Source organism: Phyllobates terribilis, unplaced genomic scaffold, assembly GCF_046119375.1.
Source record: "Phyllobates terribilis strain yellow unplaced genomic scaffold, ASM4611937v1 Scaffold_3__8_contigs__length_932513732, whole genome shotgun sequence".
Lineage (NCBI taxonomy): Eukaryota > Metazoa > Chordata > Amphibia > Anura > Dendrobatidae > Phyllobates > Phyllobates terribilis.
This window is the reverse complement of record NW_027362763.1, coordinates 207,436,804-207,462,053: the sequence shown is the minus strand read 5'-3', so window position 1 is coordinate 207,462,053 and position 25,250 is coordinate 207,436,804. Positions and strand designations below refer to the sequence as shown.

The window sequence follows — 25,250 nt, the reverse complement described above, 5'->3', positions numbered from 1 at the left end:
TGGTGTGTGGCCATAGTTCTTGGCCTGAATATGGCTTTACAGGACTGGATGGAGCTGTGGCCTGGTCCTCTAAGATAAGACCTTGCAGCCTTCATATCTTCTACAGTGGGCACTGCCACCTCTGAGATGGTTGCGAACCCTCCATTCGTCCAATTGGTGATCACTGGGTATTTCCCTTCAGGCCAAACCAGAAAAGCTAGTAATGGTGGTAGAACTACTTAATCAATCATGTTCATCAAGTTCCCAGGCCAAGCAGAGGGCGTCGGTCTCGCCAGTGCTCATCCGCTGCATACTAATCTCCAATTTGGCTTTCGCAAGTGATTTAAAAAAAACTGTCAAGAGCGTCATTGTCAGACTGCTCTTCACGTGCTGGCTGATTAGACACTTACTCACTTCTGTCCATTTTTGTGCTGCTGGCTCTCTTCCTCCACTTTTTGGTTGGCAGGACTTTCCTTCTGTTTGCACCACTCATCCGCATTCACCTCCCACGATGGGCTGGGCTGCCAACAACAAGTCATCTTTCCATCATCAAGTCTAGTTTCACTGCCCAGAACAGCGATTCATCACATTTTACCCCACCTCCGCTGCATAGGAATTTTCTGTACTTTGCGCCACTCTAAGGCACATACCTCCCACACCTGGCCAGACTTCCATTTCTGTACTTCACTTTTACTCGCTGTTTGTCACATTGGATAAGAAGCCAAAGCAGAAACTCCACTTGCAGACTTGTGTTTCAAGGGGTTTGTCCCACCTCAGTGCTTTTTATTTTCTGTACGTTTTTTCTGTACGTTTTGTCATGTGGCAAAGTTCATTATAGGGTCAATATTAACTTTTAGGATTGCTACATCCAATCGGAGCTCAAGTCCTCTTCGTCTCTTACATACAGAAAAAAAACTATAGTATTTACACAAAGTGTGAAAAGTTGCCTTAAAGACACAAAAAAACAAGATGTCATATAGTGAAGCTTGCTTAAAAATGAGAAAGTTATGGCTGCTACAACTATGATTGAGTCAACAAACAATAAATTCATAGGTCCTAGCCGTCCCATGCGTCTGCTGAATGTCCCTCACTGCCACCGCCCCCTCAGACATTTCCTCCTGTCAGGGTAGAAGGAAATGGTAAATGAGTGTGACTAGGGACGCTATCGCTTTCTCTTCTGTAAAACTTGGGAGGTATGTATATAGTAGGTAGCAGATACAAAGCTTGGTGTCACATCTTCTGTTAAGTCCAGTATTTCTTCACTAAGATTCCAAAGTGTGGCCTGTGTAAGGATGGTGGACTGTGCTGTAATGTTCCTACCCCTGAAGACACCAAACACGTGTATTGTGTAATGTGAATATTGTCCTGTTTTTGTTTATATTGTCATGTGAATTGTTTGTAACATATAGTAATGTAGGATGTGATAGTGTATGGGATAGGTAATGTAAAATGTAGATAGTTGACTGTAGTGAAGATGGGGTAAGTTGGGATACAGTTAAAGTTTGTTACTAGCTCACAGGGGAAGGGGTTAATGTTAGGGTAAGTGACTGCTTCCTGATAGTTGGGGAGTTTGAGTTTGGAGTGCAAAGCGAGCAGTGCTGCCTAGTGGGTGATCCATAGTGAGAGGAGACCAAAGGCGAGGGATACCGAGACTCTGAAGTGACTGACCAGACAGAGTGGTCTTCTAGAAAAGGGTCCTTGGAGAGGATGACAAATTACACACCCAAGAACTTGTAACGGAACTAAGCAGGACTGAGTACCGATGGACTAGTGTTGGTCCCAAGTGCAAGGGTTTCGGGGTGCCAGTAGTGGAAGAAAAAGGATGCAGAACCCCAGAGCAAGTAAGGAGACTTGCTGATCAGGACTATAGCGTTACAGCTGGGTCGTGGTGAAGTAGAGAGAAAACAGTGTGCCTAACTAGCCCTGGAGTAACCTACAGAGGAAGGATATTGTGTGGAAAATGCTTCGTACTCTAAAGTAAACATCCATCCAAGATTTTGTACCTGCTATACTTTTTATACAACACTTACCAAGTTACAGTTCAGTAAAAAATGTATTTTTGAATGGCGGTCTTCCTTACTGAACTGTGGAACTTATGGTCCTGGCCAGCCCACACTACTGGCTACATGCGGCCTGCACGGGCCTAAGGCCTTCACAGCACAAGTCCACACCCTCAGCCAGGTCCCACACTTTTTTATGTAGCGCGCCGGGGGCCCAAAAGGAGACTAGTGCCTCGCCCGCAGCTACCTCGCCGCGTTACACCTTCATATTGCTTCTTAAACCCCACTTTGCCTGTGTTGTCTCAGGGTTACCCACAAATGACTGCTATACCTCCTTGGGCTGCAGGCTGTTCTCACTGTAACTGAGCTGTCCTACTGGAGATGGGAACTGTACTTTGAACAAACTGTACAAATCAATAGTACAAGTCAAATATAAGAAACTTTTGTAATATATCTTATCAGAGGAATGAAGAGCAGGAATCCATCTCTGTGGGCTGTGTATGGTAGTCCTCATAGCAGCTAATCTCTACCCACCAGCTCAGAGTCAATTTCAAATTCAGAGATGGTGCCTCAGGAAGAATAAATCAATGAAAATGCAGAATGCATATGATGTCTGTAAATCTGGAAATAGTGATATTTCTAATGCTTACACACATGAGAACGTATTCTAAAATGTCAACTAAAAGTATAGTTACCTATTAATTATGTGCAGTACTCGGCCGCGGCCACTATTCCGTCAACGGAGCTATGCTGTGCAGCTCCATAGCGGAGTAGTGCCGGCGGCCGTCATGGACACTAGGAACAGTTGATCGGCATGGGTGATTGATGTCGCACCCTCACCGATCAGACATTGATGACCTATCCTAAGGATAGGCCATTTATGTTAAAGTCCCGGACAAACCCTTTAATGAATGAACACAAGCCTTTATATAAAGTTGTAAACCATGAGTTGCTGTAACTGTATGTGGCTCGGCCTAGGTCTCTGCAGCATGTCCATGGAGACAAACAAGGATTTTTAATATTATATCAAGGGTAGAAGTGCAGGTCCAGAGAGCGCCACCATGAGATATCCAGATTAGTCATATAGAGACACAGTTTTCCAGATCTTCTTATAATTTCTTTCTTGTTTTTGTTTGCAGGGTCCGGTGAGAAATTATGTGGTCCGCAACTATTTACTGTATTACCTCTTCAGATTTGCTGCTGCACTGGGCCAGGAAATATTCTATATTACATTCCTTCCTTTTACATTATGGAATATAGATTCTTTTATTGCAAGACGACTGATCATTGTCTGGTTTGTAAGTATCAATCAGTTCTGAAACTCATAGATTGAAATTCAGTGAAATTATTGCAAATGCTGGTAAAAATAAATATCATAGTGTCTAATGGGCGTAAATCATTCATTTGTGTGTCCAAATCTGCTTTGGTTGTCTGGAACAATAACATTGATGGCCTACCCTTAGGGTAAGTCATCAATGTCTGATGGGTGGGGATGTGACACCTAGCATCTCCGCCAATCAGCTGTTCCCAGTGTCGGCGGTGGCCGGACTGCTCCGTTACAGAGTTGCACAGCAAAGCTGCGTCAACTGTATAGTGGCCGCGGCTGGGTACTGCTCATCCGACACCTATTCAAATCAATAGGAGGAGGATGTGCATTGTCCGGCTGCTGCCACTATTTGGTTGACACAGCCGTAACTGAGCAGTTTAGGCTGCTGCCGACACCGGGAACAGCTGATCGGTGGGTGTGCAGGGTGTCGCACCCCCACAGATCAGATAGGCCATCAATGTTGAATTCCTGGAAACCCCTTTAAAGGGTTATTACCAATTTGGTTGGCTATTAAAAACCTGTATTATAAGGTATATGTAGAGATTGTTTCCTGGTCCCCAGTGTTAGCTCTATTATTCAATCTCCTCCTTTTCACTAAAGAAGGGATTAATATGGTTCTTTATACAGGAAACTCTCTTGGTCCTTTTATACCACTAAAAAACCTTACAATCCCATACATTGCGAGAGTGGTTAGATACTGTTTCCAATATACCCAGAATGGAGGACCTTCTCTTCCAGGACAAAAATAGGATTTACAAATTTTTCAGAATATGAAGCTCTCGCTTCCTGTTAAATCAAATTAAATCCCTTCCTGGTTCCGTGACCAAACCAATACAGATTGAAGGACCTCCCTTTCTGCCACCCTAGCCCATTTCTACCCCATATTATTGTATTTCTTAAAATTCTGACATTTCCTAAACAATCGGTGACTAATAAAGATTGAACAATAATAGGTCCAAATCTACAGTTATCCCCCATCTCTAGGGACCACCTAGTAAACCGAAGAACAGGGCTCTATTTGAATAGACTAGAGGTACACTTCCTCGACCTCCTCTCCATTCATTATCTATGGGATTGCTGTAAAAAGTCAAGCTCAGTCCCATAGACAGTGAACTGAATGGAGGTCCATTCAAGACTGGCTCGTAGCATCCAGCACCCGGGATCCATGCACAATTTCAAGATACCTGAAGGTGCCTCGTTCATCTGTACAAACCAGATGGGAATGTCCAGCCATCGTACCGCTCAGGAAGGAGACGAGTTCTGTATCCCAGAGATGAACGTGCTTTGGTCCGACGTGCATATCATCCCAAGGACAAAAGCAAAAGACCTTGTGAAGATGATGGCAGAAGCTGGTAAGATTGTTTCAATATCCACAGTGAAACGAGTACTGTATCAACATGGGCTGAAAGGCCACTCAGCCAGGAAGAAGCCATTACTCCAAAAGAATCATAAAAAAGCCAGACTAATGTTTGCAAATGCACACAGGAACAAAGACCTTAATTTTTGGAGACATGTCCTGTGGTCTGATGAAACTCTAATTGAACTTTTTGGGCATAATGACCATCATTGCGTTTTGGAGGAAAAAGGGAGAATCTTGGAAGCCTAAGAACACCATCCCAACTGTGAAACATGGGGGTGGCAGCATTATGTTGTGGGGTTGTTTTGCTGCAGCAAGGACTGGTGCACTTCACAAAATAGATGGCATCGTGAGAAAAGAAGATTATGTGGCAATACTGAAGCAACATCTCAAGGCATCAGCCAGGAAGTTAAAGCTTGGGCGTAAATGGGTCTTCCAAATGGACAATGACCCGAAGCATACTGCCAAAATGGTAACAAAGTGGCTTAAGGATAACAAAGTCAATGTTTTCGAGTGGCCATCACAAAGCCCTAATCTCAATCCTCAAGGCAGGTGCGAGCAAGGCGACCTACAAACCTGGATCAGGTACACCAGTTTTGTCAGGAGGAATGGGCCCAAATTCTGACCAACTATTGTGAGAAGCTTGTGGAAGGATATCCCAAATGTTTCACCCAAGTCATTCAGTTTAAGGACAATCGTACCAAATACTAATGAAATGTATGTAAACTTTTGACTTTGCAGTAAGTACTAAATAAGTAAGTAATAGCCTTAAAACATATTCTCTTTCTCACTCACACTCTCTCTCTCACTTTCTCACTCACACTCTCTCTCTCTCTCTCTCTCTCTCACACTCTCTCTCTCTCACACTCTCTCTCTCTCACACTCTCTCTCTCTCACACTCTCTCTCTCTCACACTCTCTCTCTCTCACACTCTCTCTCTCTCACACTCTCTCTCTCTCACACTCTCTCTCTCTCACACTCTCTCTCACACTCTCTCTCTCTCACACTCACTCACTCTCATATTAAAAATGATGGTGATCCTAATTGACCTAAAATGGGAAAGGTTTATTCTGATTTCATGTCAGATATTGAGAAAAACGTGCATATATAGTGTATGCAAACTTCTGGTTTCAACTGTGTGTTTGATTTTTTTTAGAAGAGGTAACATACATGATGGAACAAACTTTTTATCTAAAAAGTTGTAGAACTTTTAATTCATAGAGTGATTTAACCTTTTTTATATAAGATAGTTTAATACAATTAGTTTTAACACCATATTATGTGAAACTCTCTTATGTGTCAAAATAAAATTTAAGGCAAAACTTAAAAAATAAAATGTATACAGTAAGATTTTTGTGGGTAATGAAACTTTCATGTGAAAAATGATTCCTACGATAAACTCTAACAATAATGATATATAAAACACCTCAGGGAATGTCCATAGGTCAGTCCAATTGTATGGAGGTGATATGATACACACTGGGCAGCTCTCGGGAATTGTGCGTCTGCCCGTCCTTTACCACTGTGCTTTTGGGATTTCTCTTTTTCTGAATATTTGTGGTTTTGATAACATCATATTACACTGATGATTATTTTCTTGGATTATAGAAGATTGCCAGCAGTAATGGAGATATATAATACATGAGGTTGTTTTCATGCAGATGGACACATCACATGCTCCACATCTTGAGTCTGTTCTGCACAGCGTATGATTTGCTCTATATGGTTCATAGAAAGTAGGTGATTATTATCAATCAGGATTCTAAGTGTATTTTCTATAATCAGGATATTGATCCTTTTTTTCTCAGATAATCTTGTTGTATTAGAAGGCAGTAACCACGTACAAAGCTGGTCCAAGCTCATCCATATCAGATTTGTGGGGGTCCAGCTAACTGATGGGCTGATTGAGGCGCTATGATGCAGCGTGAAATGACACATGTGCATTATGTACTGGCCGACTTAGGTACTGCAGCACTCGGCGCTCTCCCATTCACGTGACCTGGAGTACCATTCATGGCCACAACACAAAGTACAAAGATGTGCCGGTTCCCAAGAATAGCTGATCAATATAAAAGCCCTGTAAAATCACTTTAACCCTAAAAATTGATGAACTATTTAATATTATGTCTCTTCTTGTTTGGGTATCCTTATGCCAGAGATTGAAATCTGTGCCTGCTGTTTGCATTAATTGCAAGTGCAATTACCCAGTCACCCCAACACCCACTTTTGAATAGTATTGAAAAGTGTAAATACTTGAACTTTTGTATCCAACATATGATGGCAGGAAAATGGCGCAAAGCCAATAATCGCAACCCTTAAAGGGAACCTGTCACCAGACTTTTCCCATATAAAGTAGGGCCAGCACTTGTAAGCCCTCTGTTGCAGCATATATAAATCTCCAATGCACTCTGCATAAGACAAAAATAGTTTTTATTATACTCACTTACGGGGCAGTCTGGTCCAATGGGCGTTGCTGATCTTCACTCTTTTGACAATCGCTGTCCTCCTTCACTGCTACATCATCCACAAGGTTTCCTCGGCATTGCGCTCCTTCGCAGGCGCACTTCTCTATGCCTTGTCGAGGCAGAGCAAAGCACTGTAATGCGCATGCCCAGGGAAAGGACAGAGCGCATGCGCACTGCAATACTTTGCTCTGCACTCAGCAGGGCAGAAAGAAGTATGCCTACTAAGGAGCACCATGGAGGATACTATGTGGGCACATAGGACGTGAAGCAACAAAGAGGATGGCGATCACAAAGAGCGACAAGGCGCACATTGGACCAGACCGCTGCGTAGGTGAGTATAATAAAAACTATTTTTTGTTTTATGCAGAGTGTATCGGGGACCAGGAGTGGATTAAGAGTAGCAAGGGCCCCGGGCAGTTTAGAAGGCGCGAGCCCCCCCCCCCCCACACACACACCTGATGTATCACGTGACATGTCACATGATCCCCCTGTGATAGATCATGTGATAGTTCACGTGAAATTAATTTGGCACAATATTAATATATTATCATTTTTTTACATTAATTGTATGACTTAATATTGAGCACAATTAAGTATGCTGACATCCCCTATATACAGTATGAGACCCTACACACAATATGAGCTGCCACATAATCCTCCTATACACAGTAGGATGCCGCACGTAGCCGTCTATACACAGCGGGAGGCCGCACGTAGCCGTCTATACACAACGGGAGGCCGCCGCATGGCGCCCCCCAGATACAGCGGGAGGAGGCTGCACGCAGTCACGCACACACACACAAACATATACAGTCATATACATACACGCATAAACAAATTTGAAACACAAAAATACATATAAACAGACATTCCACAATGATATCTGCACACACACGCACTGTGACACGCACGCACACGTCACTCACCATTCCCCGGCTCTGCTCCAGTTGTCCAGCTCCTCTCTGGTGCAGCAGTGCAGGGCGCACACTGTGTGACGTCACACTAGCAGACATGGCCGCGCACAGGGACACAGCACAAGCACACAGGTAAGTTAACAGGTGCTGTGCTGGCCCGGCCGAAGAAGAAGCAGCGGCCCTGCGCAGCTGCTGGGGGAGCGGTCCGGGGGCCCCCCCGCCTCTGCCTGCCTGTGTGTGCCGCATTGGCGCCGCTGCGCCTCACATACTGTAATGAGGGCAATCTGGCCATGGGCCCCCCAAAGCCCCAGGCGGTAGCCCAGATTGCCCTCATCATAATCCGCCTATGTTGGGGACATATATATATATACAGCATTATAGAATGTGGTCACATAGGGTTTACAGGTGCTGGCCCTACTGTACAGTATATGGGAAAAACCTGGTGACAGGTTCCCTTTGAGTCAAAATCAAATCTATAATTCCTTGTCAATAAAGGGGGTTGTCTCATCATCATCTTACATGGGTAAAATCACAAAGCACTTGTAAAAACAAGCAGCAACTTTGCAATTTACTTCTTATTAAAAATCCTTCCTGTTCTCAAGAATGGAGGAATTTTTTACTGCTCATTGATTAGACTGCAGAGTGGCCGGTAACCTTTCAGTGGTGGCCGGTCTCCTCGGCAAGAAGCACGCTCTTTAGCTTTTATCTATAGTCCTTGTAATCGCTGCTTTGAAGACGACTAGATGGCCGGATCGGGCCAGCTTCAGTACCTCTGCGCACCTCCAATGCTGCAAAGGAAAATCTGTTTTAGGCCATGTTCACACGTTGTCTTTGCAGCGTGTTTTTTTTTTTTTTTTTTCTACTTTTGTTTATAAAAAAATAAAAGATGCTTCTTATAGTACCAGCAAAAGCTGTGATATTTCAGAAATCTCCTGCACACGATTGTTTATTTTTTTTTCCCTGACTGAATTTGGAAAACTGCTGCATTTTTGAAAACTACCTCATGTCAATTCTTTTGCCATTTTTGCAGTGTTTTTTTTTTCCACCATAGAAAGCAATGAGAGAGTGCAAAGCCGCAGCAAAAAATGCTACCATGCTTTTTGCTGAATAAAACTAATTAATACTTATGGTGTTAAACGTGTACTGTAGAAAAAACAACACATATATAATAAGCAGCAAAAACACAGAAAAACCTGCTTTTTGTAAGCAGCTTCTTTAGTGCCAAGAGCAGAGCTCAGTCCCATGTCCCGTCACGCCATGCATACCTGGATTGGGGTCTGTGGGGGCCATGCATACCTGGATTGGGGTCTGTGGGGGCCATGCATACCTGGATTGGGGTCTGTGGGGGCCATGCATACCTGGATTGGGGTCTGTGGGGGCCATGCATACCAGGATTGGGGTCTGTAGGGGCCATGCATACCAGGATTGGGGTTTGAGGGGGGCCATGCATGGCCATGCAAAAAAATGCATCAAAAGCGCAACATGTGAATATAGCCTTATACAGCAACATTGGAGAGGTGCACAATTCGGGTCTGAATTGTCAGTCATGCAGGAGCACACCGTCCCTCAGCAAACAGGAAACAGACATAGGAGTGAAGTGTTGCTGAGCACAGTATGAAGCGACCCTTTTAACAACCTCGAGATTTGAAAAAGTCTTTTGTGGGTTTTTTTTTTATTTTTTTTATGGAATTACATACAGGAAATAAAAAAAATAAAATAATAAAAAAAAAAGAAAGTTCTACCTTACAAACCCTTCTGAATTTCCTGATTTTCTTCTGATTATATTTAGCATCATATCTGCCTGTTTCCTATCCTGCACATGGCTGCAGGATCCTTTTCTCATGCTTCTCATGTACTTGTGCATAGACAGCACCCGGCTCGCAGGTCGCCCGTCCCTACGCCATTACTACGCACACAGGGATGCGGCCGTCTGGTTTCCAGTCTATGCCTGATCTCCCTCGCTTCCTATGTTTCTCCTTCTACAGACAGACTTATTTTTAGCCACTTCGTCAGCCCAGAGTCTTCTCTGGTTTTGTTACCATAGAAACGTGTGTTGGAGGTACCGGAGTCGCAGCCAAAGGCTTCTTCCTATGTTTTCTATGCAAGGAATGTTCTCGTCTCCTTGTGATTTGCCAATCTCCTCAATCCAGCTAAGGCTAAAGATGCAGAATAAGTCTGGCAATGAGCTAATAATCGTCAGGCAGGGAATTGCCCTGCTGATCAGCCCGTGACTATAGTATGTGTAATATATATGTATTGTCAAAAAATGGTGTATTCTTGGATAACTTGTGATTTAAATAATATCATAGCAACTGAACAATAGATCTATAGAGGCATTACAGAATATGTTCATCCACTAATACGAAGCCTATTGCTCCTCCCTGTGCCGCAGTGGATGCCTCATTAAAGGGAATCTGTCAGTAGGATTTTGCTACCTCATCTGAGAGCAGCCTGACGTAGGCAAAGAGACCCTGAATCCAATGATGTATCACTTAGATTACTGGGTGCAGCCGTTCTGACAGAGCTGAGAAAGATAACCCCGCCTACACCAGACTCTGTATGTACAATGTCTATGGACAGTGAGCTGCTTATCACAGGAGGGGGCAGAGTCAGACTAGCATGCATGCAGTGCTGTAGCTGATGTAGTTCAGACAATGATAATCATCAAGTGATAAAACCTTAAGCGTAAGTAAACAGTACACAGCTGGACATGTGACACATCATTGATATGTGTTTTAACCCCTACCTCATACTGTCCTCAGATTACATAGCAAAAACCTGCTGGCATATTCCCTTTAAATAAAATCTAAGTTGATTTTTTTTTTTTAGACTTTACAAATTTTATTTTCTTTAAAGGGTAATGTTTTACCTGGTGTAAATGCAGCTGCTCCCCTGAATCTGGCATTTTTTTTCCTTTTGTTCTTCAGATATGGCACCTTCCTCCTCTTACGTAAATCTAGTCTTTTTAGCAAAATGGTTGTGGTCATCATCCCTTCTATATGGTGATCTAATTGAGGACCACACCTACTTGGCTAAAAAAAATAAAATACATTTACATAGGGAAATGGAAGAAAGGGCTATATCTCAGGAACGGAGAGGCGCAGGAACAAAATAAAAACAATACCAGATTCAGGAGAACAGCTGCATCTTCACCAGGTAAATAAATGCATATTTATGGCAATTTATGGGTTCTCAGTAAGATTTATGTAGCTGTTACTGATTGGTTTGTTTTTAGCTCACACAGCATTAACAATCGGACTGGAAGAGGTCTGCCCTCCCATGACTCCCTACATTTTATCCTGGTGCTGATGTAGACCATGTGTTGTCCATGGCCTCTAATCGGCTCACATACAGACAAGAAAATAAATTTGATTCATCAGATCAGGATATCCTCTTCCATTCTCATATTTGATGTACAGTAGAGACCAAAAGTTTGGACACACCTTCTCATTTAAAGATTTTTCTGTATTTTCATGACTATGAAAATTGTACATTCACACTGAAGGCATCAAAACTATGAATTAACACATGTGGAATTATATACTTAACAAAAAGTATGAAACAACTGAAAATATGTCTTATATTCTAGGTTCTTCAAAGTAGCCACCTTTTGCTTTGATGACTGCTTTGCACACTCTTGGCATTCTCTTGATGAGCTTCAAGAGGTAGTCACCGGAAATGGTCTTCCAACAATCTTGAAGGAGTTCCCAGAGATGCTTAGCACTTGTTGGCCCTTTTGCCTTCACTCTGAGGTCCAGCTCACCCCAAACCATCTCGATTGGGTTCAGGTCTGGTGACTGTGGAGGCCAGGTCATCTGGTGTAGCACCCCATCACTCTCCTTCTTGGACAGATAGCCCTTACACAGCCTGGAGGTGTGTTTGGGGTCATTGTCCTGTTGAAAAATAAATGATGGTCCAGCTAAACGCAAACCAGATGGAATAGCATGCCGCTGCAAGATGCTGTGGTAGCCATGCTGGTTCAGTATGCCTTCAATTTTGAAAAAATCCCCAACAGTGTCAACAGCAAAGCACCCCCACACCATCACACCTCTTCCTCCATGCTTCACGGTGGGAACCAGGCATGTAGAGTCCATCCGTTCACCTTTTCTGCGCCGCACAAAGACACGGTGGTTGGAACCAAAGATCTCAAATTTGGACTTATCAGACCAAAGCACAGATTTCCACTGGTCTAATGTCCATTCCTTGTGTTCTTTAGCCCACACAAGTCTCTTCTGCTTGTTGCCTGTCCTTAGCAGTGGTTTCCTAGCAGCTATTTTACCATGATGGCCTGCTGCACAAAGTCTCCTCTTAACAGTTGTTGAAGAGATGTCTGCTGCTAGAACTCTGTGTGGCATTGACCTGGTCTCTAATCTGAGCTGCTGTTAACCTGCGATTTCTGAGGCTGGTGACTCGGATAAACTTATCCTCAGAAGCAGAGGTGACTCTTGGTCTTCCTTTCCTGGGGCGGTCCTCATGTGAGCCAGTTTCTTTGTAGCGCTTGATGGTTTTTGCAACTGCACTTGGGGACACTTTCAAAGTTTTCCCAATTTTTCGCACTCGCTGACCTTCATTTCTTAAAGTAATGATGGCCACTCGTTTTTCTTTACTTAGCTGCTTTTTTCTTGCCATAATACAAATTCTAACAGTCTATTCAGTAGGACTATCAGCTGTGTATCAACCAGACTTCTGCACAGCACAGCTGATGGTCCCAACCCCATTTATAAGGCAAGAAATCCCACTTATTAACCCTGACAGGGCACACCTGTGAAGTGAAAACCATTTCCAGTGACTACCTCTTGAAGCTCATCAAGAGAATGCAATGAGTGTGCAAAGCAGTCATCAAAGCAAAAGGTGGCTACTTTGAAGAACCTAGAATATAAGATATATTTTCAGTTGTTTCACACTTTTTTTAAGTATATAATTCCACATGTGTTAATTCATAGTTTTGATGCCTTCAGTGTGAATGTACAATTTTCATAGTCATAAAAATACAGAAAAATCTTAAAATGAGAAGGTGTCTCCAAACTTTTGGTCTGTACTGTACATGTGTGCATTGTAGGCTGTGGACAGACAGGGGTCATTCTGGATACTATTTTTTTTTTCTTGCTTATATAGGAGTAACATATTCCACAGCGCTTTACAGACATTGTCATCACTGTGCCCATCGAGCCTCACAATCTAGATCAGTGGTGTTTTGGTAGGAAAGCCACACAAACACAGGGAGAATATACAAACTTCATAAAGATGTTGTCCTTGGTGGGATTTGAACCCAGGACCACAACACTTCTAACCACTGACCCAATTTTGCTCTCTTTTGCAGCCCGATAAACTGCAATATGTGATGCACTATGTGTTGTGACTCCTCTTTATCAAAGCCAGCGGTAACTTTTTCAGTAACTTGTGCTACAACATCTTCTCTGTGGGATCAGAGCAGGCAGGCTAGGCTTTACTTTCCACATGCATCACTGAGGCTTGGGCATCCATGACTGTCACCGGTTCACCAATTGTGCTTCTTTGGATGACATTTTATAAACAGTAACTGCTTCATAATGGGAACACACCACAACACCTTCCTTTTTGGAAATCCTCTGACCATATATCACATTAGTCCCTTGTGTAAGTCGCTGAAATTTCTACACTGGTCAATGTTTCCCGCTATCACTCACCCCCTTGCCAAAGGAAATGGTGACACCCAGTTGTCAATTTAATCATAAATTTCTAGGGAAAATAACTGAGGAATGAGATGATGTAGAGCGAAAAGATTTTTTACTAAAGCAAACTGGGAGAGGTGACAGATCCACTCATTATTTACATTTCAGTACATACAAAAGACAAAGGAACCGGCAGAGTATATATATGTGTAACCATATGTACAGACTAAATATATGTAAACATGTCAGTTGTGATTGTAAATATTTACTGTAAACGTCCCATATACCTATATCTGCCAGGCAGAATGATTAAACCAATCGGTTGTTGAAATCCTATGTAAGGTCATTGACATACACCATGTATAGTGGCAGTACAAAAAATCTTTATAGAAATAAGAGTTGGTGTGTAGTGGAAATGCAGAATCATAAAAAACAAGTCATAAAAGATTGTATATACGGAGGGAACCTGTTTGATACATATATGGGTAATGGCCATATAGTAACATGCTAGAGTAGAGAACCAAAAGCTTTATAATATTTGACGCATCGGGGTGGACGCCACTCTTGTGCTATCTATCGATCTATCTCCTATTCAGCCATTATTAATGACAGACATTACTCATATCTTTGGGCACTTTCAACCATGATTTTTTTTATATACATAATATTATACTTTTGGGTCTCTACTCTAGCATGTGACTATTTGGTCATTACCCATGTGTCAAGGGAGGACACAAGAGAGATCATACAGATACCACCACTACCACCTATTTGTCAGGGAACACAGCTCCGCTGCCTCCAATAGTCAGGACAGTTACGCAATTGACTGGTGATGGATGAGGCCGCAGCTGTTTCCACTACTAGGCCAGTTATTGGGGAACTCAAAGTGAGCATATGGTACATACACCTCTGATTCCAATGCATGGAATATACACTGCTCAAAAAAATAAAGGGAACACTTAAACAACAGAATATAACTCCAAGTAAATCAAACTTCTGTGAAATCAAACTGTCCACTTAGGAAGCAACACTGATTGACAATCAATTTCACATGCTGTTGTGCAAATGGAATAGACAATAGATGGAAATTATTGGCAATTATCAAGACACACTCAATAAAGAAGTGGTTCTGCAGGTGGGGACCACAGACCACATCTCAGTACCAATGCTTTCTGGCTGATGTTTTGGACTCTACAACCCACAGAAGTTGCTCAGGTAGTGCAGCTCATCCAGGATGGCACATCAATGCGAGCTGTGGCAAGAAGGTTTGCTGTGTCTGTCAGCGTAGTGTCCAGAGGCTGGAGGCGTTACCAGGAGACAGGCCAGTACACCAGGAGACGTGGAGGGGGCTGTAGGAGGGCAACAACCCAGCAGCAGGACCGCTACCTCCGCCTTTGTGCAAGGAGGAACAGGAGGAGCACTGCCAGAGCCCTGCAAAATGACCTTCAGCAGGCCACAAATGTGCATGTGTCTGCACAAACGGTTAAAAACCGACTCCATGAGGGTGGTATGAGGGCCCGATGTCCACAGATGGGGGTTGTGCTCACAGACCAACACCGTGCAGGTCACTTGGCATTTGCCACAGAACACCAGGATGGGCAAAGTCGCCACTGGCGCCCTGTGCTCTTCACAGATGAAAGCAGGTTCACACTAAGCACATGTGACAGACGTGACAGAGTCTGGAGACACCATGGAGAGCGATCTGCTGCCTGCAACATCCTTCAGCATGACCGGTTTGGCAGTGGGTCAGTAATGGTGTGGGGTGGTATTTCTTTGGAGGGCCGCACAGCCCACCATGTTCTCGCCAGAGGTAGGCTGACTGCCATTAGGTACCGAGATGAGATCCTCAGACCCCTTGTGAGACCATATGCTGGTACGGTTGGCCCTGGGTTCCTCCTAATGCAGGACAATGCCAGACCTCATGTGGCTGGAGTTCCTGCAAGATGAAGGCATTGAAGCTATGGACTGGCCCGCCCGTTCCCCAGACCTGAATCCGATTGAGCACATCTGGGACATGTCTCGCTCCATCCACCAGCGTCATGTTGCACCACAGACTGTCCAGGAGTTGGCGGATGCTTTAGTCCAGGTCTGGGAGAAGATCCAACAGGAGACCATCCGCAACCTCATCAGGAGCATACCCAGGCATTGTAGGGAGGTCATACAGGCACGTGGAGGCCACACACAATACTGAGCCTCATTTTGACTTGTTTTAAGGACCTCACACTACAGGCTGATCCAACTTTGATGTATTTTTCCACTTTAATTTTGGGGGTGACTCCAAATCTAGGCCTCCATTGGTTAATAAATTTGATTTCCATTGATGATTTTTGTGTGATTTCGTTGTCAGCACATTCAATTTTGTACAAAACAAAGTATTCAATGAGAATATTTCATTCATTCAGATCTAGGATGTGTTATTTGAGTGTTCCCTTTATTTTTTTGAGCAGTGTATATAATATATACCCTGATATGATCACTGCCAACTCCACAATAACAAAAGGAACTACCAGCTGCCACCACCAATCATTGATACAGGCCGATTGGACTCCTGGTACAGGTAGCATATGACTTCAGAGGTGTGGTTTACATAGCAAGAGGAACAAAGCTATTACATTTTATATAATCAGGAAAGGTAGGCAGTGTTTATATAAAAAAAAAAAAAAATTATACAAAGATGATACAAAATGGGAACAAAGCAATACAGTATATAAATAACAAAAAAGTAGTAAACATGTGTCACGGAAATGACTTAGAGCTTAGCGGAGGGAGGTACACCTTAGAAAAATGGACAGAACTCAGCAACTGTACCTTCCTGGACTGACAAAAGACCAAAACCTGAACTCTGATTTTTATTACATCACGGTTATGCCCATATACCTCTTCTTGGTGAGTTCACATGGGGACTGGTTGTGTGATCTGCTAGGTTTTTAAGAAGTTTGAGATCCCCAACTTTCTGGATATCTTCGCCCCTGGAAGTCACAGGTGGGAGATAGGGGATATGATGACTATCACGATTTTACCTTTCTATAAAGGTGAAACATGTCATGGATAGCATCATTCATCAGTTCCTAGTATGAACCTTGCTCAATCTTGAGAAAAATTCATACTATGAACCGAACAATTGCCATGGGGGCCAATAAATATCAATCATTTTGAACGTTATCTACCTGGAGTGCTTTCTCTATTTTTATATATAGTACAAGTATCATTTTTATAAGGGGCTATGGTTTGGCAAATACCTGTGATGCTTGACACCCAGAAATATTTTTTTTGCAGGTAGATGAGCTTCTTTCTGTTTTTGGTTTGTACTTGTACTGCAGATTTTCTTTATCTTGTTTTATGTAAAAAAATATATAGTTTTATTGCATATGTAAACGAGAGCTCCTCAGAGCACCCTTGGCATGGCCAAGTGCTCTGTGCACCGTTTTAACTGTTATAGAGCCATCTTTTGCTCCTCTCCTTATTGATTGCGCTCCAATGAGCTCTGCCTGTATTGAATCCTCATCCATGCAGAAACTGACACTGCAGGAGCTTAGAGATCACATAATGTCATTGTGTGTGAGCTCTATCTGATCCCCCTTTGCTGTCTGCAGCAGCTACTTGCAGCACACAGGACCGCACAGCAACAGGCACCCAATGATCAGACGGCGCCCCCACTCTCTGACATTGTGGATGTTCTTTCTGCTCCTGCAGTATTGGTATTCCCAGGTCTGAGGATTCTACAGGCTGTTTGGAGTACTGTCAATCATCACAAGGGGAGGTAGTCATTTTGGTAATTTGATAAAGTGGAACAATGCACTGAGCACCTGTCACTCTGAGGGTACACCAAGCCCCTTCATTTACTTGTGTAATAAACTTGTTTTTACATAAAACCAAATAAATAAAATCTGTATCACAATTATGATTTTTAATGGGGGCTGAGTCCCATTATGTGAATGTATAAGTGGTGTAGTCTCCGTTTTAGGGGTGACAGACTCCCTTTAATAAAAAAATAATAATGGTGGGAATTGGCTATCCTGACCTTGTTGGTACATGGGTAACATTACGTGCATGGATAAAAGCGCTTAGAGAGAAAGTCTTTCTTGGCTACTGGTAAGTACACCCTGCATCTGTGAATTTCTACGCCTGTTATAATAAATTTAATACAATCTGCTGAACCATCTGCTGTTAGTTAGAATCTTCTGTCTGTTGACCAAATGTCTTGTTAAACCTGTAGGCACCTTTTATTTATTGGATGTAATGTTTGGCCACACAGAAGGCGAAGTGGCCCAGTCATTTTGGTTTCGTAGGATTATATGTAACCTTCAGATCATAATTGCAGATAAATATCCTCAGGAAATCAATGGAAAGTATTGATCCGAATGGAAAAATGTGGTTAAAGGGAAACCTGTATGAACAAGCATCTTCTAAAAACACTCAGGGGTCATAATAAGGTTAGGAGTGATCTGCCCACGTGACCTAAATGCTGAATGGAATAAACATTTTAAAAAATCTTGTGTATATTTTTAATTGTATCATCAAATGATAGCTCTTATAACCTATGATCCATAAATGCTGGTTATAACAAAGGTTAGGATTCTTCTTGATCATCGAAGTTCCATATCTTAGATGAATCAGGGTAGCATTGATTTCAGCCTGCTTAAATGTGATCCTTTTCCAGAATTACAATAATTGCATTATTTTTGGGTCATTTCATTTTTGCATCAATCCATTTCTGTTCAGCAATCAAAGGAAAAGAAAACGTCATCTGATCACCAAACATGATGACATGTCCATAGATTTAGGGAGTGTCCAATGCATGGATCTCTGGGACCGGCGTCCCTGAGCAAACCATGTGGGAAGACGTGGTGAGATCCAGCACCGGAATCATTGAAAAAAAATCTATTTTTTTAACGTGTAGGTGTTGCATGTCCCATTTGGCTTGTTTTATTCCTGGTTTTAATGCTGATCCAATAAAGAATTCATTTTTTTTTATGATTCCAGTGCTGGATTTCAATACCTCTTCACATTTCAATTGAGGTGATATCTGAATTATCATCCAATTTCTACAATATAGGGCCAGCTTATACATTTTTTTTGTTGTATTTTACTTGGACTTTGCACTAAAATAACATAAAGAAATGAGTCAGTATAATGTTCAAGTCATCAACCGTTAGAGTATTAATCACATTTTATTGGACGATCCTCCCAAGTATTTATTTGTGTGTGTATATATGTGTGTATATATTATAAACCGCTGTTCACACACATAATGTCCACGAGCCCAAGTGGCAGACCGGCCCACTTGGCCCAGGTTACAGCCTTCAGCAAGGTAATACTTTAACAATGTCCATACAAGTGTCCATATAACAAAGTGTATTACCTTTGCCGGGTTTTAGCTGCTGCAGTCCCTTTAATCCGCCAACACTGTGGCTTTAAGGCTTTCCCAGGTGGGGGCCTCTAGCCGTCGTCCCGTCTAAGGCTACTAGAATGTTTCACTCGCACACATCCAGTCTGCGCCTTTCCGGACTCTTCACCAAGCCGCTGCCTTCCAAGGCCACTGGCATCTACACAAGATCCAGCCTCGACCTTTCAGGCTGCCAGGCTTCACTGTATTACGGTGTCCCACACACACAGGGAACAGGCCTCACGCCCATCACACCGAACACACCTGTCTCCCATCAAGCAGGGTTTATATATCCATCCCGTGCACACACACACACACACACAGACAGGACCTGAGCTGATGTCACAGTCAAGTGTTCAGACCTTCGGTGTGCAGAAGGACCTGTGTGATGTCACAGTCATGTGACCAGTCAGCTGAGGGGGAAGGTACATGGTCAGGTAAAACACATCCTGGACCATTACCGTAATGCCAGCAAGTCGCTGCATTACTATATATATATATATATATATATATATATATATATATATATATATATATATATATATATATATATATATATATATATATATATATATATATATATATATATATATATATATATATGCCAAAAGTTTGGACACACCTTTTCATTTAAAGATTTTTTTGTATTTTCATGACTATGAAAATTGTACATTCCAACTGAAGGCATCAAAACTATGAATTAACACATGTGGAATTATATACTTAACAAATAAATGTGAAACAACTGAAAATATGTCTTATATTCTAGGTTCTTCAAAGTAGCCACCTTTTGCTTTGATGACTGCTTTGCACACTCTTGGCATTCTCTTGATGAGCTTCAAGAGGTAGTCACCGGAAATAGTTTTCACTTCACAGGTGTGCCCTGTCAGGTTTAATAAGTGGGATTTCTTGCCTTATAAATGGGGTTGGGACCATCAGTTGTGTTGTGCAGAAGTCTGATAGATACACAGCTGATAGTCCTACTGAATAGACTGTTAGCTGCTTTTTTCTTGCCATAATACAAATTCTAAGTAAAGAAAAACGAGTGGCCATCATTACTTTAAGAAATGAAGGTCAGTCAGTGCGAAAAATTGGGCAAACTTTGAAAGTGTCCCCAAGTGCAGTTGCAAAAACCATCAAGCGCTACAAAGAAACTGGCTCACATGAGGACCGCCCCAGGAAAGGAAGACCAAGAGTCACCTCTGCTTCTGAGGATAAGTTTATCCGAGTCACCAGCCTCAGAAATCGCAGGTTAACAGCAGCTCAGATTAGATACCAGGTCAATGCCACACAGAGTTGTAGCAGCAGACACATCTCTTCAACAACTGTTAAGAGGAGACTTTGTGCAGCTGGCCTTCATGGTTAAATAGCTGCTAGGAAACCACTGCTAATGACAGGCAACAAGCAGAAGAGACTTGTTTGGGCTAAAGCACACAAGGAATGGACATTAGACCAGTGGAAATCTGTGCTTTGCGCTGATGAGTCCAAATTTGAGATCTTTGGTTCCAACCACTGTGTCTTTGTGCGACACAGAAAAGGTGAACGGATGGACTCTACATGCCTGGTTCCCACCGTGAAGCATGGAGGAGAAGGTGTGATGGTGTGGGGGTGCTTTGCTGGTGACAGTGTTGGGGATTTATTCAAAATTGAAGGCATACTGAACCAGCATGGCTACCACAGCATCTTGCAGAGGCATGCTATTCCATCCGGTTTGCGTTTAGTTGGACCATCATTTATTTTTCAACAGGACAATGACCCCAAACACCCAAACACACCTCCAGGCTGTGTAAGGGCTATTTGACCAAGAAGGAGAGTGATGGGGTGCTACGCCAGATGACCTAGCCTCCACAGTCACCAGACCTGAACCCAATCGAGATGGTTTGGGGTGAGCTGGACCGCAGAGTGAAGGCAAAAGGGCCAACAAGTGCTAAGCATCTCTGGGAACTCCTTCAAGATTGTTGGAAGACCATTTCCGGTGACTACCTCTTGAAGCTCATCAAGAGAATGCCAAGAGTGTGCAAAGCAGTCATCAAAGCAAAAGGTGGCTACTTTGAAGAACCTAGAATATAAGACATATTTTCAGTTGTTTCACATTTATTTGTTAAGTATATAATTCCACATGTGTTAATTCATAGTTTTGATGCCTTCAGTGTGAATGTACAATTTTCATAGTCATGAAAATACTGAAAAATCTTTAAATGAGAAGGTGTGTCCAAACTTTTGGTCTGTACTGTATATATGTGTATATAAATATTTTTTTCAAAACTAAAAATGCATTGTTTGGAATTATTATGCACAGAGTTTCCAAACATTTTATAGGTTGTAAAGAACTGAAAATGGTCATTTGTTGAATTTGCAGCATTTAGAGGTCACATTTACTGAAATCAAAAGCTTTTCAATCAAAAACATCTTAACAGGCCAAGTTACATGTTAACATAGGATCTCTGCTTTGATATCACCTTCACAATTCTTGCATCCATAGATCTTGTGAGTTTTTTTGATAGTTTCTGCTTGAATTTCTTTGCACAATGTCAGAATAGCCTCAAGAGCTGTTGTTCTGATGTGACCTGCCTCCCACCCTCAGCTCTTTTGCTGAGGATGCTCCAGAGGTTCTTAATAGGGTTGAGGTCAGGGGAGGATGGTGGCAACACTATACGTTTCTCTACTTTTATGACCTAGAAGTCAATGACTCAGAGGTATTCTCTGCACCATGAGATGGTGCAATGTCCTGCATGAAATATCTAATTTTTCCATATCTTGTCCAAAGCATTGCGCTATTTGATGCTTTTTGGCAGCAGAGAGATCCTTTTTATTTTGAATATTGTTCGAAGCTTGTGGCCTGCTTAATGTGGCACATCCTTCTTAAAGTGAATCTGTCACTAGGTTTTTGCCACCTAATTTGAGAGTAGCATAATATAGGGTCAGAGATCCTGATTCCAGCAATGTCACTTATTGACTTCTTTATGACACTCCAATCCAATTTGCATGCTAATTTGGAAAGCGGTTATTGGTTGTAACATGAAATCCTAATTTTTTAATGTCTTATGACTCAAAACTGAACCAATATGTGGCTAGATAAAATGCATAGAGATATAGTTGCATTCACTGAAGAATAGTGTCTATACAATACTGATGTTGGTGTGCAGGTTCTTCTTTGGACCACTAATATTTACATACAGACCATGATTATTTCCTGTATACTTTTCACTTAAAGGTTGGCAGCAAATCATGTTTCTTAAGGATTAATATGTGAAATTTGTCTTTCAGATTGTCATGTATATAGGTCAAGCTTCTAAAGATCTTCTAAAGTGGCCTCGTCCCTCCTGTCCTCCAGTGGTGAAGCTGGAAACTAGAGTAGAAGCTGAATATGGCATGCCGTCAACTCATGCCATTGCTGCCACTGCAATCTCTTTCACTTTTTTGTTGGCCACCATGGAACGATACCAGGTTGGAGACTGTTTCATAGCTGTTTCTATAAAGATGGATTAATGTCCACATTGAAACAATAGAAAATTGTATCTAATATCTGTAGTAAACTACACAACAGTCTATAACTGCTAATGGGATTTAGACCATAGATAGATGTATTTGGATGATCCATTCTTCACAGGCCATATCTGTGAGACTAAGATCAAAAGACTGACCGTCACTTACAAACGGAAAGTCAAATGTGAACAGGTGCAAGCTAAGAGGGCCACTCTTTATGTAACTAACAACTTAAAGCTGCACTCTTTTAAAAGCTATAGTATGTTAAAATTGTATTGGATTACTGTTGCAAAATAAGTTAAAAAATGGAGATACTTGGGCACACATTGATCGGCTAATTTTTTAACTTAGTTTCTACAGCAGTAATGCAGTTCCAATTTCATATATTTAAATTAATACATACTATAGCGTTTCAGAGTGCAGCTTTAATTTGTTACATATAGAGTGGCTCTCTTAGCTTGCACCAGTTCACATTTGTCTTCCAGTTTGGAAGTGATGATCAGTCTCTTGATATTTGACGTGACATCAGCGGAAGAAAAAGCCAGCTGCCACCGGGTGACACATGATGCCTGTGAGCGGCCAGCTATAGCGCCACTCACAGGCAATATATACAACTAAAGGTAATTACAAAAACACTTATGGGCACATGCTAAATACATTGGGGCAATTGAAAAAAGTACTGGACAACTTTTTTAATATACCTGGGGTATAATCAAGCCTAGGCCGCTTTAACCCCGGGTATAGTCTGGACTCGGGGTATACTATGGTCTGTTAAATTGGGCGAGGCATCATGTTAGGTTAGGGTGCCAACAGAGTGGGTACGCCTAGTCGCTGGCTATTGGGCACACATGAATTGGCCAATTTATGCGTTAAGTACCTTCATTTTTTAACTTATTTTCTACAGCAGTAATACAATTCCAATTTCATATATTCAATGTTAGCATACTATATCTGTGAGACTAGATATACCATGAAAGTGCGTTAAGTTGGAACTCAAGTCACTACTGGTATCCTCGCCAATTATAAAATTCGGGGTGTCTGGAATGGTGGCTATGCTGATCATATAGTTGTTTCCATATCTCCCATTGACTTTAATGGATTGTGATTGGAGATAAGAGCTTAAAGGTGTCAGTAAACACATTTGTATCTGTTGTGCTCTTGGCAATTTGTAATGGCTCTGCAGTGAGAGCAGAGCAGGGTGTCATAACATCTCACACAGGAGGAGCCGGTCCTGGGCTATTGGGGGGTGTACTGTTTTTCTCCAGTGTGTTATTATGCTCTCGAGCCACTTTTATACAGGAGGCGGACACTCAGACGTAGGCTTCTGCGTCTGAGTGTCTGCCTCCTGTGGGCGTACACTCCCAAAAAAAGTGCACGGCAGTGCGTCACCATTACGGTCTATGGCCCCCATCACAGCATATGTCCAGACCCCGTTTTGCGGGGAATTTTTAGGGCGTATGCCCTGACAGGAACAAAAAACGCAATGTGAAAGCACCCTAAGGGGAGAATGAAGTCAGTGAAGTGGTCCCTTGGCATGGCTTCTTCTGAAGTACATGATTGGGTCTCGCTTTTGATACATCTGCACTTCCATATAGAATAGAGGGCTGATGTAAAATGGCTGTTAGTGATTCACATTGCAGAAGACCAGTGAAGAAAAGAAAATATGTATTTTTTTTTTATCTATGATTACTAAAGATATTCCCATAGGTCAAGTATGGGCAATTTAATTTTCCCAAGGGGCCACACGAGACACTGATTGTTGTGGTCAAACCAATAGACTGAAATTAATTCTGCTCAATATTACTTATCATTATTTTATATTAATATTGTTTCACATAGTATTGAGCAGAATTAAGTATTCTGACACCCCCCTACATACCATATGAGCCTGCACACAGCCTCCTATATACTGTATGAGCCCACACATAAGGTTCATATTATATATGAGGCTAACATAGCCTCTCTATATACAGTATGAGACCCCATATAGCCTCTCCACGTACAATGAGTCCTCACATCGCCTCCTGTATAAAGTATTAGCCCCTATATAGCCTCCTATATACAGTATGAGCCCCCACATAGCCTCCTATATACAGTGTGAGCCCTCACATAGCCTCTTATATGCAACATGAGCCCCCACATAGACTCTTGTATATATGTAAACATCCCACACACTCATACACACAAACAAACACAATAACACATACTGACCTCTCTCCCGGTCCCCGGGTGCTCTGCTCCCGTCACCGATGCACTGAGTCTCTGCAGTGCACGACTGATGTGATGAAATGACGTCATCACGTTTGCTGTCTCACGCTGATGGGTGGAAGAAGGAGCCCTGTCCTCAACCAATGTATTCACCGCTGTTTGCACCTCAAGGATGCAGATGGCGGAGACAACGGACAGCAGCAGGTGAGGGCATAGTGTGGCCTGTGGGCTACTTTTTAAGCCCTTCAGCTGTCTGTCTGTGGGCCGGACTGGAACAGCCAAAGGGCCAGATGTTTGCCCAGGTCTGCCATAGGTCCTTATCCTATACAGGTCTGAATTATTTCCAGAAATAGTGCTAATATAAAATATGGCATACATGATGCAACAAATTTCCAAAATTACAATTGTCACATTTTTTGGGGGGCCATTCATTTTCACATCAATGTGATTCCTGAATCCTCATTCAATTTGTACCAT

General features: G+C 42.3%; 1 protein-coding gene across 1 annotated transcript in view; it reads left to right on the top strand.

Annotated features, from left to right (window-relative positions):
- Positions 1-25,250, top strand: part of SGPP2 (sphingosine-1-phosphate phosphatase 2) — a 67,503-nt gene that overhangs the window by 37,272 nt on the left and 4,981 nt on the right. Inside the window, exons 2-3 of the mRNA XM_073674613.1 lie at positions 3,119-3,277; positions 22,347-22,526. Coding sequence (XP_073530714.1) covers positions 3,119-3,277; positions 22,347-22,526 — 339 coding nt within the window. The remainder of the gene's footprint in view (positions 1-3,118; positions 3,278-22,346; positions 22,527-25,250) is intronic.